Genomic DNA, 19,289 nt, shown 5'->3' with positions numbered 1-19,289 from the left:
TATTTTTGGATCTTATTATATTGGGAATCAAGCTAGCAAAGCCAGAACAATAAATATAATTGAATTAGAATCAAGTCACTTGTAGATGGCTAAGGACACCATGACCTGACAGTTCTGTGCGAATGGTGAGCACAGCTTCTCCTATCCTCAAGTATGCAGACTTGGGAAACTAACCTAAGAATATGAAAAGAGTACAACCACAAAGTTACTGAACAGGTTAAGTAAGGACTATAAGTTTGAAGTAAGACCTAATACATAAATACCTAAGTTTATCAGAGGAAATGTTAAAGTGAGAAAAATAAGAATGAGCACAAAGATGAGGCTTGAATAGGATCTACTGGAATTTCTAATATAACTTCTAATGTCAGGATTGTCACTATGATGAAAGATAGAAACTGATTCACTGTCTTTCCAACAGGGCTTAATTGGGTTAGGGTTGGTTTTGTGTGTGGGGGGGTCTTGAGCTATTGATTTGGGGTGCAGTCAGGCCAGTGGCAGTACCCATGTTTTTTGAGTCAGGGCTCAGCCGGAGGCTTGTATATAGTCTAGGTATTTAATACCCTCTAGCTAGGTACTTACCCTTTTAGGCTAGGTACTTATGTCTGATGTTTGATTCATCTCCCCCAGTCCTGGTGTTCTCAAAAAGGACCATGTCTGTAATGCGCTCCATCTAAATCCCTCCTCCTTTAGACAAGTGCCAAAGTTGCTCAAAAGAGGATACTTGTCAGTGACAAGTCAGATTATCAGCTGCTACATGTTACAAGTGTTAAGAAGATGGAAACATTTGTACATGTTCAAAGGAGAGAACACTGTGATTCCTTGGGAAAAAAGTTCTGTATATTGTGCACAAGGACAAGGCAAACAACTTTTTTTTGGTGCAGACCAAAATCATTGGTAGGAAATGCACAGAGAGGTTGCAAGATTGATCCCTGCAAATGGAGTATTTCTCAGGTTGTGGAGTGTACAAGTTTGTTGTGCAGTCGTTTGCAAAAAGCTTGCAATTGAGGCGTTCTGAAAATTTAGAGGTGGTCGGTGCGCAACCTGTGACAGGCCAAAAAATACATACAAAAATGTGATTGTAGTGGGGAAAAGCACACCAACGGGGGAAGTCTCGTGGTGCAGTCGGTTAGACATGGTTTTGGAGTGCATGTCTGTGCGGCGTGCTACCCAAACCACTTGCTTTTTGAGTTTGAGCCTCACTGGATTTATTCCATGTCAACAAAATTTTTTAAATTTTCACATTTGCACGTTGTTATAAATGAAACAATAAGTGTGTGTGATCATTTGCCTGTGTTTGTTTGTTGCTGTTTTTGAAGAACTCTGAACTTAAAAAAACCTACCTCGCACATGTAAGCCCACGCACACCAATCTCAAAGTGAGTGTAAACACATAGAATGTACACTTTTGAAGCCCAAACGACTGCATCTGGATTGATTTGGGGCCCCACCAAATTTGAATTCGCTCAATTTGGAGCACTGATTTGGAGCCCACCACTGTGGATGCTCTAACCTAACCAAGTCCCTCTTGGTGAGCATGCCTGCAAGATAGGGACTTACATCTTATCCATGAAATTTGGCACAGGAGCCGGAAAAGTTTGGCTGGAGACTTTTTCCACCTGCTATATCTCATTACCTCAAAAAGAAATGTCTTGGTCATCCGCTTCTTCTACACATACCCATTTGATTCATCTTTGGTTCTCCTCTATTGCTGCAGATGTAATATGCTTCAAAATTTTGAAAATCTCACAGATTTTTTACCAAGCTGTCAAAGCTGTCAGTGGCTTGCAGTGGGCAGTCTGGAATGTTACAGAAAAATGTTTTTTTCAAGTATCTTTCTTGACCTTTTCCTGATTGAAATGCAAGAATTCAAAGTTACATCATGTGTAGAAGGAGTGGATGAGCAAAACCTTTCTTAGTGCCACAGGATATTTAGTTGTAAGACATTGAGATATAGCAGTTGGAAAAAGTCTCCAGCCAAAATTTTGGGCTCCTGTGCTAAATCTTGTGCATAAGATATAAGTCCCCCTCTCACAGGCTCACTGGCTGAGAGGGACTTAGTTAGGTTAGAGCCAGGCTCCAGTCACTGTCTTCACAAATTTTGTGAATGAAACTGCATTTTTGCAGTGATCTCAACAGAATTCCTGGACAGGCTTCCAGAACCATCTGAGGCCAAGGAAGTTTATGTACCCTGTGGTGTGTGGTGTAGGCTCAGCTGATTGTAGGCTGTTGCAAAAATTTGACAGCAGTGCAGCACACAGAGAAGCAATGTACATATACGTTGGTGTGATGTAACAAATTGTACAACAATTGTTTGCACTCGGTGAATAATTATGAGATCAAAGCGGGTTGGTCAGAATTTGGAGATTGGTTTGGCAGGGAATTTGACCTGTCACAACACGGTCCACCTCTCAATTTGAAACTTTTCAATTTGATCTCTATGCATCCTACTTGTTGTAGGATGGTGTGTACACGACTGGGCCACAGCAGGTCACGTGCTAGTTGTACAGGCGGCCGTATATCTAGTTTCTCAGTCCCGGGATCGGCTTCCACATCATCATCACTGTTGGAGCCGACACCTAGGACTTGAGCTAACCATACCGGTTGACCTATCTGTTATAGGTAATGATATCATCATCACTGTTGGAGCTGACGCCTAGGACTTGAGCTACAGCCGTTGTAATATCTATCGGCAGATTTTTGAACAGATGTGTTGTGACCGGATTTTACTCTGGAAGTCAAAAAGTCAAAAAAAGACAATTTTTTTCCACTTTCAGACTAAAGTGTATCGTTCTTCTTTTAAGAAGAGACAAACTCTTTCGCATTTCCTCTTTCTAACCCTTTTCCATCTCTCTCTTTCCGGTTATTCTCTTTTCAAAATGATTACCGGAAACCCATTTATAATGGCGACAACATCATCTCATCAAATTTCCCCATATTTCGATCTATAACAATTCCTATAACATCCATCATATCAACATTCTTGCTTTATCCATTGTTTAACCGAATACAAACTCGTAATTGTATGTTATCTGCTTCGTGTCTTTTTTTTCAATAAACTTGAAACAAAGTGACAAGATTATGCTAACAAAATCTTGTATAGTGCGAAATTCATGTGAAACAAGAATAAAATATGTGATCTGTTTTGAACAACAATCAATCAACACTTTGTTGTGCGATTGATAATTCACAACACAATGTTTCAATTTTGTAAAGCTTCAACTTCTAGAACAGAAGCCAACAATGAAACCAACATATCAGATTTGAGAGATTTTGTTTTTACAAATAAATGCTTCGTTTAGCACAACTTATACAAAAGCAAAAATGAATTCAGCCATTTTTTTCATTCCACTCAGTAGGAGAAGGCTATAAATAAGATGAATTGGAGGATTTTGGATAAAAAATATTTTGTTCCAACAAACTGATTCTCTTGTAAACCCATCAGATGATTCAAATGATATTAGGATTTGAATGACTAAAGAATGATGTACGGGAATTTATATTTTTGTAGATCACAATAAATAAATTTCGATTAACTTTTTGAGATCAAAACTTAATAAAGATAAGTAGAATGATTATATTAAAATGTAAACATAGATATTTTTGATGGAGATTCAGACAAAATAAGAAAAAAGTCACTTTGAGATACATTGGTAATTAAGAAAAAAAAGCAAGAAAGATGAAACCAAGATATATATATAGATGATGGGTTATGATCATTTTTGATGATTATTAGTATGAGTATATTTTTGTAAAAGGTCTGAAAGATACAAAGATTTGTCTTAACAGATATTTTTTTGAAATAAAAGCAAAAAAACCACTTGATAAAAATGGTTTCAAAAGTCTATTTTGATTGTTGAAAAGAAATTTTTGGGAAAACAATTTAAATTATCTTGAAGTAGAAGCTTTTGATTTATGATCATTTCCATTGATTCGTTTATTCAAATTTCCAAGTTCTGCATCAGATATAAAGATACCAACCAAAACAAAGAATCCAAACAAGATCAGTCAATTGTAATGGGACAAGAAAAACATGGATCTTAAAGTTGAACTAACAAATGACCCATTCCTGCTTCTAATTCAGCCGGTTGTCTTGCAGCTGTCTTTGAATGACAAAGAATACAAACATATCAGATATTGAAGGTGCAAAAAAGACCATGTTGAAGGTTTTCTTACTTTGAGCTTTGAGCACCGGTTTCCAAACCTACAAAATACCAGAAAAGACAAAATCAAAATCAGATTCGAAATCTTACAAGTCAAAAATATAAAAGATATATGTGAAAACAAAAAGCCTTACCAAGTTCTCAATTGACTAGTAGGAATCTTTAAACTCTCAGCGAGTTCTTCCATTTCTCTTTTACTTAAATATTCTTGTATAGAAAACCTTTTCAATAAGACTTTTTCTTGTTCAATCGTTAATCTATGTCTTGGTACTTGAGTTGTAAGATGTTGAACTGCGTTTGAAATTAATTCATTTCCTTGAATCGGATCTACATTTTTATTTTGATGGAGGTTTGATTCTTCTGTTGCATTGGATTGAAAGTGACCAAAATGGAAGAAAAAAAATGAATCCAAAGAAATAGGACAAAATCAAAACCGGTCAGTGAGGTGGTGTGGACCTGTGACAAGTCAAGATGTTCAACTTGCCTTTAGGGGTGATTGGGGATGCACGTGGTGACAGTGTGGTGTGGGAAAATTGGTCAATGTGATGGATTCCAACTGGATCGGAGATGAGCAGAGAAAGGGGGGAGGGTGTTGGTCCGGTTAACAAAAATAAAAAAATAAAAAAATAAAAATCAACCGGCTTTTGGTATGGCACAGCAGGGAGTCATGCGTGTATAGGGAGAGAGGAAAGTGTGAAACTTACCTGTCCAGTATTGAACCTTGTCAAACAAAGACAATAAAGTTGATCAATCTTGAAAGGCTTTTGTCGAGTTTTTGTCAAATTAAATCTGGCGACAACACATTTGTTCAAAAAACTGCCGATAGATATTACAACGGCTGTAACTATACCGGTCGACCTATCTGTTATACTACTGACATGTTTTTTTCATTGCTAAGAATAGAAGCTCTTGCCTCTTGTGTGATATTCAAAATGTTAGCTGACCATTACTGTGTTGTGTGAGCTATTCATGATGGAATGGGTATACATATAAGCCCTGTGATTTTTTCCTATTTCTTAGTGTTTGTCCTCATCCTTTATACTACCACACTATCATACTATCAACATACTTATGTCTTCAAAGCTATAATTTGTCCAAGTCACCCCTCCAGCCTTTAAATTACCTCTTAAACCCTCCAGGTCAGTGATAGCTACGACTTTAAGCTTTGGTCATACACTTTGTTCTTCACAATTGCTTGTTGCACTCTTTGTTCTTTCAGTCCATTTGCACAAAGTTCTGAAGGAGTTCTTTTGATACAACATCTTTTTCCAGTTCAATAAGTGTTCTTATTGACATAGTCTCAGAAAAAGCATGATACGGTACCCGCGGACGGGAGGATTAATCCGTGTGAAATATATGTGAAATGTTTGAAATAATGTGAAATGGCCAGCGTCCAGCGCACCGGCCAGAATACGCTCACGGCCCTTTGTCTTCTCTGGAGTCTGCGGAGCTGGCGCTCTCACTTGTTGAGCAAACTGAAGATAGTGGGCACTGTGTAGTACTCGTTACTCTGTTCAAACAAGGAGATTTTAAGAGTCCTTTTGGCTGCCTTTGACCTTGCTGGCGTAGATTTGCGAGGTGTCTGCCTGCGGATCCGCAGGTAGACCATGTCTGCCACGAGGCGTGTACCAGGGTTTGGTGTGTTTGGTACCCTTGACTTGAAGTGTACTTGACCTTGAAACTTATGGGTTTTCTCCCTTTGCAAAATCCAATGTCGCGCTCCTGGTTTCAGGTCTATGGGACTAGCCAGGTCAACCTGCAAGATTCGACCAAAACGTCAAACCTGGCAGGTCGACAAATTTGGCTGGCCAACCCCGAGCAACACTGCCACAAATACGATACTGGTATTGTATCGACAATACCCAGTAAAGTAACGGGTCTACAATACTAGAGAAACTGAGCCTCAGTAACGTAGTTGTACCCACAATATGATACTCAGTAAAGTATTGCAATGGAAATACTGTGCCGCCCAATACCTAGTACCGTATCTTGTCATGATACCGATCAGATACTGATACTGTATTGTAGTATTGCACTCCCAGACACAAAATCAATAGAGATTTTGTACTTGATACTTCCTTGGGCCCATTCCAGTATTGTACTCGGAGGGCAATACAATACTAAGTAAAGTAACGCCATACACAATACTGCCAGGAGGATTGGGCAGTACCGTATTGTGGCTGCGATACTGATACTGACAATACGATACCCAAAAAAAACTACGATACCGCTACGATACCGATACTGGTAAAGTAATTGTGGCAGCGTTGCCTCGAGGTAGACGCCAGGCCCCCGGATAGCTCCTATGGAGCATACCAACAAAAAAAACTCAAAAATTCAGTTATTCATACAGTTGTTATCACCTAGTCCCAACCACGCGCGCGCCCGCAAAACTTGAAATTTGCCGACCCGAGCCATCTCATTTGCCCGGAGGGGTTAGCAAGGGCCAAAAGGTCATCTTTGGCATTATTGAAGGGGGTTGATGCCATAGATGACTTTTCAAGTTGATGTGGCCAGTGGTTTTTGTTTTAACATTTTTTTTTCAGTTTATTCCCATATATTTTGGACCCATGGGTTTATGGTGTACTTTATGGGTTGGCAGTATGGCTATAGGCTGTACTTATGGGTTGTAATTATGGCTTTAGGCTATACTTATGGGTCACAAATATGGCTTTAAGGAGTGATTATGGCTCTCGGGAGGCTCATTTTGGCCGATTATGACAAAAACAAATTTGCGAGTAGGTTATGAAGCTGATAGAATGCTAAGTTAGCTAGAGTAGAGAAGATAATCTCTATGACTGATGAGAGCAGTAGTTACCTGCTCGAAGTAAAGGTAGAAAGTGAAGAAAAGGAAAACAAGTAGACAAAGTCAACACCAATTTATACCTACGAAAAGGTCACAGCATAACGCAGCATTACATCATACGCACAGCAATGATATCATGAGTTTAGTAAGAAATGATGACATCGATATCATATGAGAAAAGAATCAGAAAGGAAAGAATCTTAGATTAGATAACCAAATAACTGTGTAAGTCTTATACTTCAATTAACAACACCTCACATATCAGGTGGTGGGCGCGGCGCGTTTGGCGCGTCAAAGGGCGCGCCCGCCCGGGCGCGCCGGGCGCGTCATATATTTCTCAAAACAGGGGGTGGCGCGCCCATACGCAAGACTTGGATGGTCTGAAGCGTTAGAGGTCTCCTTGGGCCTAATCTTGGGCTAGAGGAAGCCTATGAAATTGTAATTCTGGTCCGTTTAACTTTCAAGGCAGAGAAAGCCCTACAGATGAGCTCATCTGAGTCGGGAGACACTTAAACTAGTTCTGGAACAAAAACTTTCAGTGATTCTTATCTTGAAAGTGTGGTCATACTGACTTGAAACAGCTTTTCTCACATCCCCATTTGTGTTTGAGCTTCATCACAGCCTTGATTGCTGTTTCCGTGAAGATTTTTTCATGTTTTTAATAGTTTTTTGCTTCAAAGGCGCGCCCACACGCCCCCTGCTATTTGGGCGCGTCCCAGACAATGGATTCTGCGCCTGGGTGCGCCCCTCTCTGCCAAATCCGCGCCCACCACCTGACTCACATACACCACGGAGGGGTCTTGACAGTCGTCAGGTGGCCCAACTCGGCCACCTCACGACCGCCCTTCCCTCCGCAGGCAAGGGCTGTCACTTGCTGGTCAGACTGGTGTCGCCCTCCCGCGGCCGAAAGGGCGCCAGGCAAGCAGGCACGAGGGCCGCCACTCAGCGCGAAAATATGCGCCTTTTCCCGGTGCTGCGTCGGCCTTCACCCGGCGAAAAACACGCCAGTAGACCGCGTGCAAGCATTTTGGAACACAGCAGCCGCCTTGCTTGCACAGGCACAAAAGATTTGTCTTTCAGACAGTTGAACACACTCACACTTGGCATGAAAGCCTGACATTTCGCCAAATGGGGTAGGCAACATTGAGGACCAAAAACACAAGAGATAGTTTTTTCTCAATTTGAAAGAAAAGAGAACAATAGAAAGAGAATATCTGTTCACAACTGTAAAATGGTTGCGCGAGATAACCGCATCACACCAAGCATTAAGTCACATATCAATCTTCTAAAACAATTGAGCCTCCTGCTTGTTCTATACGTTCCATTTCTTCTGTGATCTCTTCTTCCAACGGTAAATCGAAACTCTTGGTTGGCTCAATAATGTTGTCGAAGTACCCCTTCCCGTCAAAGAGCGCACGATCTTGGTCGTAAATCAATTTGTAAAACCTGTATTCTCGTAGTCAGGGTTGTGTAGCAAGAAGTTGTTTCATAATGAAACAACGTACGCGGAAGAATATAAAGATCCCTGCACAACCAAATGGTGGAGCTGTAAGTCCACTCGGTGCCAGATGTTACCTCCCCCTCCGCCGGCCCGTAGCGATTGGAAAATACAAAGCGCCTCCCGTCGCTGCTCAAAATGACCATCAGCGCCTTCCATGTTGGCAGACCACAGAAAGACAGAGCCTCACTAGATAGGCAATACGCAAACGAGTGGCCGACAACGTCCCGAGCCAATAGGCCTGAGCGTCCAGCCCTTCGGCGGTCTTGCCACATTGACGTGCAATCTGTCCAAACAATTGCTTGCTCAGGTTCTCAACTCAAGACCGCAATGGGAATGATTGTGGGACTCACTCGATGCAAGAGGCGTTTCAAATCCGGAACGGTCCCACTTGGGTTCTTGATGTTGTGTAACACCTGGATATTTGAGCGGTTTGTCAGTCAATCGAACCCCACAAAACAGTGCGCAAGGTAGACTTACCAAGTTGTGTAACTTTTCGCGGGCGTGTTTACCGGCATCCTTCACTAACGACGTGTACCTTTGAGTCGCCGCAACATCTTGCATACCATTGACCACTGGCGGAAGCTGCTCAGTCGCCCACGTTCCGGGAATCTTGTTTATCTTTTGCTGGCGTACGAACCCCAAAGCAGAGGGCACAGCGATGGAAAGAAATTTTAAGAGTCAACAGGGTCTAATGGAAAAGAAATGAAATAGCCGAAATGATTGTTCTTCCTACCTTGATAGTATTGAAGAGTGATGTGGCTAACAAATCACCGTTGGGGTCTTCGAGCGCAGTATAACCAGCGATGTTGGGCAGATGAACCAAATCGTAGGCAAATGCATACACGCGTTGCTGTGATGACACCGTGTGAGGACCCTTGACAGACGAGAGGACATGGATGTTCCAAACTGACCTTCAACTCGTATGTGTAGGTCCACGGTACGGCTGGAGTGGCAGGTCCAGTTGACCCCGCGGCATTACGCTGCACGTTTCCAGCGTTGTGGCCAACATCAGATGTGACTGTCGTTGCTAGTTCTTCCACACTGTTGGTCACACGTTCGATCCTGTTTGACGTGATTGTGAGCTGTTCTTCAACCTTGCCAAAATCCTCATTGAACTTGTTAGAAAGGTTGCCAATTTCCTCATCGAGCCTGTTTGACATGGTATTAATCTCCTGTTGCAGTGTGTCTGACATCATCAAAACTTCTTTCTCCAACTTGGCGGTCAAGCTGGCGATTGCAGCTAAGATAACATCAGTTGAGACCCCGCTCGGTTGAGGTGTCTGTAAATAACGTAATCATCAGTTCTGACAGACTTCTCGAGCGACAGTTGTGAGAAGCTTACCATAGGTTCACTGGACCCTCCGTTGGAAGTGTTTGACCCTGCTCAATAAGTCAGCCCAAAATAACAAGAAGGAAGAAGTTAAGATGGAGAGATTGCTTACCCCCTAAACCGCGAATGGATCTCGCTGAGGCGCGGTTTGCGGAGTTAGTAGGTACAGATGAACTGTTGACTAAAGAGAAGGAGGAACTTAGAAAGGTGAAACTTGGCAAGAAAGTTATTGGCCTCAAAAGAAAAACATGCTTACTGCCACCCCTGGGAGTCGATAAGGTGTAGGGTTGAGAACGGCCGTTGTTTTGAGCAGACATGGTTTGAAAGGAGAGTGTCAAGCTGGTCAAGGGAAAAAAAGTGTTTTCGGAAGTTACTTCAAGAAAGAAGATGTGTAAAACAGCCAATGAGGGAGAGATGAAGGTTTTATTTTCACAAGAGCGCGCCAAGTTCTTGGACGCCAGGGGGAGCAGTGGCCGGAGGGCCCCTGATTGGTCATTGCAGTTTTGCTCATCTGACGCCCTCCCTGATGAGCAATTGTGTCACGCGCCACGCGACTGTGGCATACTTGCCTCTTTAGGCAATTACATCGGACGTTGGCAAAAGGCTTTTGCGAAAAGACCTTTGCAAAGATTTCGTCAGTCATAAAAATGGAACAACCTTTGCATTGTACGTGGTCTGATTACAATTGTTATTGGGCAATAATATCCGAAGATAGAGAAAGTCATACCGTCGGATACGTTCCGTTTCTGCGCCTAGATCTAGTTTTAGATCTCAAGCTAGAACTTTTTTTGAATTCTTTTCCATCCAAGTCCGTCAGCAGCATAAGTGGCTAAACCTCACCACTACCCTACCAGGCTCACCACTACCCTACCACCCTTACCACAGCCCTACCACACTCACCACAACCCTACCACACTCACCACTCCACCAGTAAATCCACCACATGTGGTAAGCTTACCATAACCCAACCAGAGCCGCACCATCCCACCATCCTCACCATTTCTACACCGGTTCGGATCTTCACCAGTTCCCCAACTCACCACTGTACGCCGCCCTCCGGACCACCTCAGCATCCCTTCCTCCTCTAGGCCCCACATCCACACCCATCACCCTTTCACAATCCACCAAAACCAATCGCCTCCATGCAAGTACCAACCACTAGCAACACACCTTCACCAATGCTACCACCACCACTCATATCGGCTCTGCGGAATCCTGATCCCGAGGCCACAGAACCTTTTCATCATTGCAAACAGCTTGACAAATTTGTCAAAGAGTTTGCCCCACATCAAGGGTACGGTATCATCATCGGTCACTCTGGACGTGACCCACATCTTTACTGCAGATACGAATGCCATCGTGGTGGAAAACCCGCCAAGCGAAAGGGCCAAACTGATGCTACCGAGTGTAATCCACCCAAGAAGACCCGATCAATCAGGATAGAATGCCCCTTCAAGATGAAAGCGACTTTCCACCGAGAGCGATGCACCTGGACTCTCCATCACGAGATCACATCTCACAATCATGGCCCCATGGAAATGGAGATTCCACACATCACACCCAGCATCGCACCTACCTCTGTGAGTCCAGTAAAACATTTAATTGTATGTACATCGCGGGTGTGAGCTGACAACCTGTCTTCAGTTTCCAAAGGCCGAACAATCACTTGCCCTCGACTTGAGTCATGAACCGACCAACGTACCTTTAGACACTACCGTTCAGTCACAACTACTATCTATCAACAACCGTATCCTATCAATGCCGACTTCTCAACAAGATGAGATTCTACAATCAATCCACAAACTGATTGATGCGGTATCTAATGTACCCAAAGATAAGATACCGACCAATGCTCATGACTCCCATGAAGTAAGTCTACTTTTTCAGCCTCGTCACCATTTGAGTTTTATCCACTAACCATGAAAACCGCAAATGAGCAGCAAACTGCGCTACAAATTTTAGAAGAAATGGAACAATTCAACGAACTCATTCAATTTCAATCTCCCTTGCACGTTCAACATAACGATACCAGCATTACGCATCATCAGGAACAGGAAAAATCACCTACTAGCCCCAGCAGAATCGATGTTGATGCTTTCAACAGACTTATGAACAAACAGGCACTTATGAACGATCAGCCACTTATGAACGATCATCCATCATTTGATTCAATAGACTCTTTTGTATATGAAGATCTCCTGCAGCCTAACACTCAACAACCAGGCGTTCAGACGACTTGTCAAGTACTTGATGTTAATACTGTAGCTAAGCATGACTATGCCACCAATACCAATCTGGAGCGCTCTCTTTCCAGCACACTACCTAGCACAACAATCAACAAGGAACCACTTCCACCCCACCCGGTTTACAAGTCATCGCATGAACCGCCCCCACAGACTAGATCCACTAGATCGACTATCAAGAAAACCGCAAGTGTATCACCCCGTCGAACCCGAAGCAGATTAGATCATGTTACCGGAGTGGCAGCACAGAGTGGTGTCAAACGAACCCAACTTACTAGAACCCGCAGCACTCTCAGTGCAAAGAAACACAAATGACCCATAGATAATCATACATATGTCCCACCATAACCTACCAAGTAATGATCTTCTCCAAATGCTCGCTAATGTATTAATAAGTGCAATGCAACCAATCTGATGTCATGAATGAGACAAAACGTTTGCAATTCCTGCAAAACGTGCCTTGAGAATGTTCAATCCCAGGTGAGAGTTTAACATTCGGTTTTGCTCTTTGACTCATAAGTAGAGTAAATGTAGTAAAATATCTCATTTCATTAAAGCAAATCGATTCACAGTAGTCGCGCTAGCCAGCAGAGTGGACAGTGAGACTTGAGAAAAAAAAACGGAGTCCGAAATGATAATGAGTAGGTTATTTCCAATTTCAAGGGGCTAATGTTCGATTGAGAAGCCTAAGACATCTGTATTCATACAGCAAACCTAATTCATCTGGGGTGGTGCGATTGAACAAAATTAAACTTTTTCACTGCAGTCTGGGCGCAGTTAAAGTTTTTTCTTCTTGCATTACATTTTCCCCATATTTCAATCATGGCTCCAAGACCGACACCTTACAAGCCTCTCAACAAGCAGAAGCGGCCAGCAACTGACCTGCAGGCCAAGTTTCGAAAGCAAGAGGAAAAAGATGCGAAGGACATGACCAAAGTACGTACACAAACTTCCAATACTCAGGTGACGGGCATTAGGCAAGATGGCTCCTCAGCACTCCACGAAGACCATGTCTACAACCTTCATGATCATGAATTAGATGATACGAATGCACCTGGATTTCCACATGACAATGACAACTGGGAAGACGTCGATGAATATGAAGATTTTCCGATTAATCAGCTTACAGAAGAGCAGCGACAAATTATTAGCGAACTCAACTCAAACCTGTACCAAAGTCGAAGGCTTGCATATGAAGCTAAATGGGCGAGTGCTGTTCAGGCGATGGTTGATGCGTATATCATTGCTCGAAATCAGACTAGCAATTGGGGAGATGTCGTACTTTGGAAACATGATTTCAAAGTACAATGTCAGTGTCCAGTGTCCTCACGCGTAGTAACTTTAGTGGACATACACAGTATGTATATTTTATGTGGAAGACAAAAATGTTCACTGACACTGACACTTACACTGATATCATTTGTAGCTCGCAGGAAAGTATTGATAACCTTCTGTAAATGCCTTCCTGATGTGGTCCGGCTCATTCAGATGGGGTACTTTCCCGCTTCTCCAAGTTGTCCTCGCACAGCTTTTTCGATCCGGCTGCTGTTGTTTCACCACATTCTATGGAAACATTGTAGTGTCCGAATGCTGGGTTTCTCGCTGGCTCTGGATGATTACCTTGACGCCAAAAACCCTCTCATGCTGAGTACAAAGACCGGTCGGGTAAGGTGGTTTTGATCTGTTTGACCAACTTTATATTAGTTATCTGATCACATTATATCAGCCCCGTGAATGGCGAAAGCCGCTCACTTCTGCAGTTACAGCCCATCGACAAGTTCTCAGTTTGATACGACAGAAAGAGATCGAAATACTGCAATTATCACCACTTGAACAGCTGGCAAGCAACTGCCCGCGTTGCTTTGGTCCCCCAGTGGACCAAACTCCAAACCCGGACGAGCCACACATCATATTATGTGTTGACGGGAACTTCCAACACCGACGTCACATGGCTGCAAGCCACGAAATAGCCGGTCATAATCCAGATACGCCAGAGCTTTTCATGGATCCACACCGAGTGGAAAAAATGGCAGACGCAATGGCAGGCAGTGGCCCTGGCCCGCGCAACCCACAACTAGACGAACTGGTGGTAAGTCATAAATTTCTAATAAAGGCATTTTCAAAGAACTAAACCACATCTATCTCATATAGGATCCCTGTACCGATAGTCACACCGCGGCGGACGATGTGAGGGGAAAGAAATCCTGGCCTGGTATGGATGAGACAGGCCTGGTGGTCATGGCATGTCGCCATGATCACATCATCAGATTTGTGAACTTAGTACAAAGCGGAGAAAAGCCCGTAGGATTCTCTTCATTTCATGTTCAGTCAAGTGATTGACAGATCTTTGCGTTTTTGGTTAACACAGGAGTCACTATGCACTTGCACTCATTGACTGGATCCTCGAAGTCACTTCTGATCATCCAGATGGGGAGCGAAGAGTTGGAATACTTTATGATATAGGGTGTAATATTGAGAAGGGGGTTAGGAAGGTGATTTTTTCTTTGTTTCTAAAGACGGTATATGAGCTGAAATAAGACATCCACATAGCGAAAACAATTCGCCGCTGAGCGCGCCGCTGGGCGCCTCAAGTTCGGCACCAGTGTCTTTCACGCTTATGTGCATGATTGGCTATGTCAATTGGACTACAACCCTCGCCTCAACAAGGGTTGGGGCCTCTCGGACGGCGAAGGATGCGAGCGTGTGTGGTTGGCCCTTAGAGTCTTAGTTGCGATGCTTTGATACGCAACCAAACAGAACCGACTGGTATCACTGAATGACCGTGGCCTCCATCACAATGAGAAGACGCTGTTCAGAATGAGTAGGAGATTTTTATCTTGTTCCTATCAGGTCGCGCAACTGAGCTCCGACTATCCCGCTATCCAGTGTCAGGTATGCTCTCCTGGACCACGAATGTAGAGAAGAGACTGGTAAAAGCCTCTGCTACTTTGACCGATTTGGCCAAATCAAATGCCAAGTACAGCACGACATTCTTTGAACAACAATGGCAGCGACAGCGACACATCCAGCTGAACTTTATTACTGCAACTACTTGCAGACTCAAAGAACGTTTGACGGTCCTATTGGCTCTGGAGGAAGACTTGATTGAGGCCCGGTAGGTACCATAGGCCTCATCTCGACTCATGTAGTCTAATCTAACACATTAATTGTTTGGTAGCACCGAGCTGGCCAATTTGGAAGCAAGCACGGCCCCGTTACGTACGCAAGAGCAGCAGCAAGAGCTCCTTGACTTGCCGGGTACTCTGACTTCTTTGGAGAACCAAATACAAAATCTTGCTAATGCGTTGGGATCCCACCAATTTCGGGAGTTAACTGGAATGACTGGTGAGTCTCTTCACTGGTTTATGATCGAATTGGCTGTCTACTAATGCAAAATCAGACAACCGAGCCAAACCCTTGATGTTGTTACAAATTGCCAAGTCCAAGCTGTACCATGCAAAGGTTGAATGCATCGAAATCCGCGCTCGAGCCGAGGGAACCACGGGTGCGTAGAGCCTTATGTTTCTCAAAATAAGCCACCGAGGTCTGACCTTCACCTAACCACCCAAACAACCGCAGACCAAAAGAACCGGGCGTGTTATCAGCGTGTTACGTCTGACAAGCAGAAAAAATTGGCCTGCGCCCATAGGACTTACTTGCGACACGCTACTCGGTTTAACGAGAATTTTCGTCCTGCCACGTTGTTCCCCACGCCTTTGTTCAATTCTATAAATAGAATGAAGATTGATGACCCCTTCTGGGAAATAGAAGATCTCACTCATCCAAACAAGGATTGGGCTGTTGACCCATTGACCAGATCAGGAATAGATGTGTGGCGGATTCAATGCAGCTCCCGCGAGGAAATGCGGCGGATTGGTCGTGAGCTGCGACAGCAATTGCAGTGGGCTTTAGGTCATTCAACCAAGGTGAAAGACCTGGAACGCGACAGTAAGCTAAGCCACCTCTTCAGTACAGCGTTTGGATCAAAAACGAAATGGCTAATGTCGTTCAAAGGTATTGATCCAGTAACTATCTCCCTGCAATTCGGAATGGCCAAACGGGCATGTAAACTTTGGATCTCTTGGAAATGGGGCATTGAGGATGTCCTGTTGCGGACAGCTGCTTATCTTCAGCTTCCAGATGGTTTCGATCACGAGTTGTTATCCAATTGGAATCAATTGGTCACATCGTGCCCTGAACAATGGGCTCATATGATTGGTATGCCTAACGAGATTGATGACGATGATGTCGACGAGGGGTTTTTGGATGTAGACCTCCTTGAAGATCTGGTAGAAAACCTCCAAATTGTATCGTAGATTGCTTGATTGGTTAATCAACAGGCCATGATTTTACTGTGTCATATTGTAATCAATGATTATAATTTATATCCCCAAATTCATTCTGTCCTCCATTGTAATGCGGTCTGGAAGAAGTTCCCAACATCTACATCCCTTTTCATTTGATATATCAAGGTAGTCCGATGTAATCCAGCAAAGAGTTGGACTGCCAAAACTGAGTAAGGATCTTTGACATCAGATCCCTAAGCGTTCAGTCATGATGCCATATTAGGATGGCATCTTGACTATCAGATTTACAAACCCAGTCACAATTGGAATTGTCTTTGCTGAAAATGAGCGATTGGATTGTGACCATTATAATAGTTTGGATTAGAATCATTCTTCAATTAGTTGGATTGTGGGCTTTCCTTTGAAGACATTGAAATCACAGTATAATGCGAGCACTTACTGTGGAAGGTTGTATGAAACCATCAGTTTAACATTTCGAAAATATAATGGTTTCATTGTTTTCTGCGAGTTGATAAATATATCCAATCATTGATTTGTTTTGATAATGTGGAAATCTAAAGGTTTCTTTGATTTCCGCAAGTTGATAAATCTATCAAATCATTTATATATTTTATTAGTATTAATCAAACATTGATTTATTTGGATAATATTAATCTAATGGTTTAATTCTTTTCCACGAGTGAAACCAATGTGGTGTTGTTGGCCCTTAAAAACATAAACATGATGTGACAGTGAGTTTGAATATAACTCACCTCCAACATCAGGTTATGATGTTGACAGTCATAAAGTCATCAAGGCCTATCACAAATGCTTCAATGTGATCTTTTTGATTTTTAATCCAAAAACAGGTTATGATGTTGACTGGTGACCATACCTCATCATATTTTCTTTTTGATTTTTTAATTGCAACATCAGGTTACAATGTTGACTGGTGTTGTAACTGACTTGATGACTTACAACATCTGGTGATGTACCTGACTTGATGACTCAAGTTATCAAGTCATCCTTGCCCTTCATATATCTGATATATGCATTTATATGCATTGTATTCAAAAGTCTTTTGTAATAATGGTCCAACATTTGGGTATTTATGATGTTGCCTGGTGATGTAGCAGAGAAATGTACAACAAGTCATCAAGACTTAATATATTGCATTGGAATATATATTTGAAAATACCTTCCAATCACTTTCAGCTTATGATTTCGAAGTTCTGCATGCATTATCATTAACTTGTGCCAGCCTAACAACATCATTAATTGTTTGTCATTACATTGCACCCAAGACACATTAATATATATCATTAATGAGCTTATAACATAAGCTCATCATCTCTAGTTAGTTCTAGTTAGTGGCGAGCAAGACATATTACCTGAAGACATATATATATTCAGGTAATATGTCTCATCAATTATAATATTATCATTAACTGGTTCTACCCCTAAACAGTGTAATATATATATATAAGTTCAAGCGGCACGTGGAAAATGGTAACTTGGGTGAGCAAGACAAGTTACCAGTCTCCCTTGTGCAAGGGGATACAAGGAATATTTGTATCTCCATTCTCATTGACTTGCGCAAGGAAATTGAGTGATCAGTCTAACAATATTAATATCTCTTCAACTGGTAAACATTCCCACCGGACATTATAAGTTCATGATATTCCAGATATACCAAGTCTCAGTTGATACAAATCCAAACAAAATGCATTGTGATGTACATTTTGGAGTATTCAGTCAGTATTGTCACTATTCATCCCACACTTGTGCTATGGGTGGATAGCACAAGTGTGCGCAACCTGCTGAAATGGATTTGTTTCTCATGTAACTATTGAAACAGATAAAGTACTTGGATTCAATTACTTTATATGTTTCAGGAAGCAGGAAGAGAGTGTGCATAAATCATAATACACCGAGGTTTCAAAAACATCAAACCAATACTATTCTTCATTGAAGGATAGTAAAGAAAAGTTTTATACAAGTGCATAAATCATAATATATTATTCCGTGAAAACACCTTATGATTTGACTGAATCATAAGTCCCTCAGGTGCATATATCATAACAGAAATAACATAAGTTCCTTCTCAGAAGAAGTTCTATGGGTGGATAGCACAAGTGTGGGCAACCTGCTGAATGAGATATGTTTCTCATGTAACTCTTGAAACTTATAATGAACTGAATCAATTATTAAAAACACCAGGAAGAGAGAAAAGGAAGTGCATAAATCATAATATGCAGAAGTTTCAAAACATCAACCCAATACTATTCCTCATTGAAGGTCATAAATAAAAGTATTATACATGAAGTACATAAATCATCATATAGGATTCAGTCAAAACACCTTACTTACTATTTTACAGAAATTCCTGCTCAGGGCATATATCATAACATAAATAACACAAGTTCCTTCTCAGAAGGAACTTCTCATAAATAATATTCCAGTCATGTGTAGGATAATGTAATTATGTTTACTGAAACAATGCGCTTGATCTTGTCACCAAATCGAGCGCTTAAATCAATCTCTTAATTATATCAATTATATTCCACTAAAATCATATAATACTTGTTTAGATACTTGATTTACTTGATTTTGTCACCAAATCAAGCGCTTAATTATATCTCTTAATCCACTAAAATCATATGATACGTGTGTAGGTACAAACAACCAGCAAGATGATTTGTGCTTGTGCATCAAAAAACGTACATAAGTCTAACCAACTATTACTTAGAAACCGGAAAGGAAAAATGACTAGTTTTACAAACTAGGTTACTGACATCAAACCATTACAACACACAACAATTCAAAACGAAATACAACACGCAACAAACGGTTCATTCAAAAGAAAATAGTACCCATAAGCAACATAAGAAGTAATTGAGAAAGTGTTGTTAAACAAGACAAAGGCAGGAACTAGTAATAAACAGGATAGTGAAAAAGATAGGC

The 19,289-nt window shown here is 41.9% G+C and overlaps 4 protein-coding genes across 4 annotated transcripts; 2 read left to right on the top strand and 2 right to left on the bottom strand.

The window, feature by feature from the left end:
• Positions 1-3,933: 3,933 nt before the first annotated feature.
• Positions 3,934-4,828, bottom strand: MELLADRAFT_90260 (uncharacterized protein; the record flags this gene model as incomplete). The annotated part of the gene is made up of 5 exons (XM_007413324.1): positions 3,934-3,952; positions 4,053-4,099; positions 4,173-4,200; positions 4,294-4,519; positions 4,798-4,828. The coding sequence occupies 5 exons, from the start codon at positions 4,826-4,828 to the stop codon at positions 3,934-3,936; spliced, it is 351 nt and encodes a 116-aa protein (XP_007413386.1).
• A 3,414-nt stretch (positions 4,829-8,242) lies between these two features.
• Positions 8,243-10,113, bottom strand: MELLADRAFT_90259 (uncharacterized protein; the record flags this gene model as incomplete). The annotated part of the gene is made up of 10 exons (XM_007413323.1): positions 8,243-8,411; positions 8,471-8,595; positions 8,654-8,776; positions 8,817-8,879; positions 8,944-9,090; positions 9,200-9,316; positions 9,378-9,746; positions 9,809-9,849; positions 9,909-9,977; positions 10,053-10,113. The coding sequence occupies 10 exons, from the start codon at positions 10,111-10,113 to the stop codon at positions 8,243-8,245; spliced, it is 1,284 nt and encodes a 427-aa protein (XP_007413385.1).
• An 825-nt stretch (positions 10,114-10,938) lies between these two features.
• Positions 10,939-12,354, top strand: MELLADRAFT_90258 (uncharacterized protein; the record flags this gene model as incomplete). Its single annotated transcript, XM_007413429.1, has 3 exons — positions 10,939-11,376; positions 11,450-11,665; positions 11,734-12,354. 3 exons carry the CDS (start codon positions 10,939-10,941, stop codon positions 12,352-12,354), a joined length of 1,275 nt encoding a protein of 424 aa, XP_007413491.1.
• Positions 12,355-12,861: 507 nt separating this feature from the next.
• Positions 12,862-16,355, top strand: MELLADRAFT_109383 (uncharacterized protein; the record flags this gene model as incomplete). The annotated part of the gene is made up of 5 exons (XM_007413430.1): positions 12,862-13,348; positions 14,890-15,154; positions 15,218-15,384; positions 15,440-15,544; positions 15,952-16,355. 5 exons carry the CDS (start codon positions 12,862-12,864, stop codon positions 16,353-16,355), a joined length of 1,428 nt encoding a protein of 475 aa, XP_007413492.1.
• Between the last annotated feature and the right edge of the window lie 2,934 nt (positions 16,356-19,289).

Source organism: Melampsora larici-populina (assembly GCF_000204055.1).
Source record: "Melampsora larici-populina 98AG31 unplaced genomic scaffold MELLAscaffold_36, whole genome shotgun sequence".
Classification (NCBI taxonomy): Eukaryota; Fungi; Basidiomycota; class Pucciniomycetes; order Pucciniales; family Melampsoraceae; genus Melampsora; species Melampsora laricis-populina.
The sequence above is the reverse complement of the archived record's forward strand: the minus strand, read 5'-3'. Positions and strand labels throughout refer to the sequence as shown.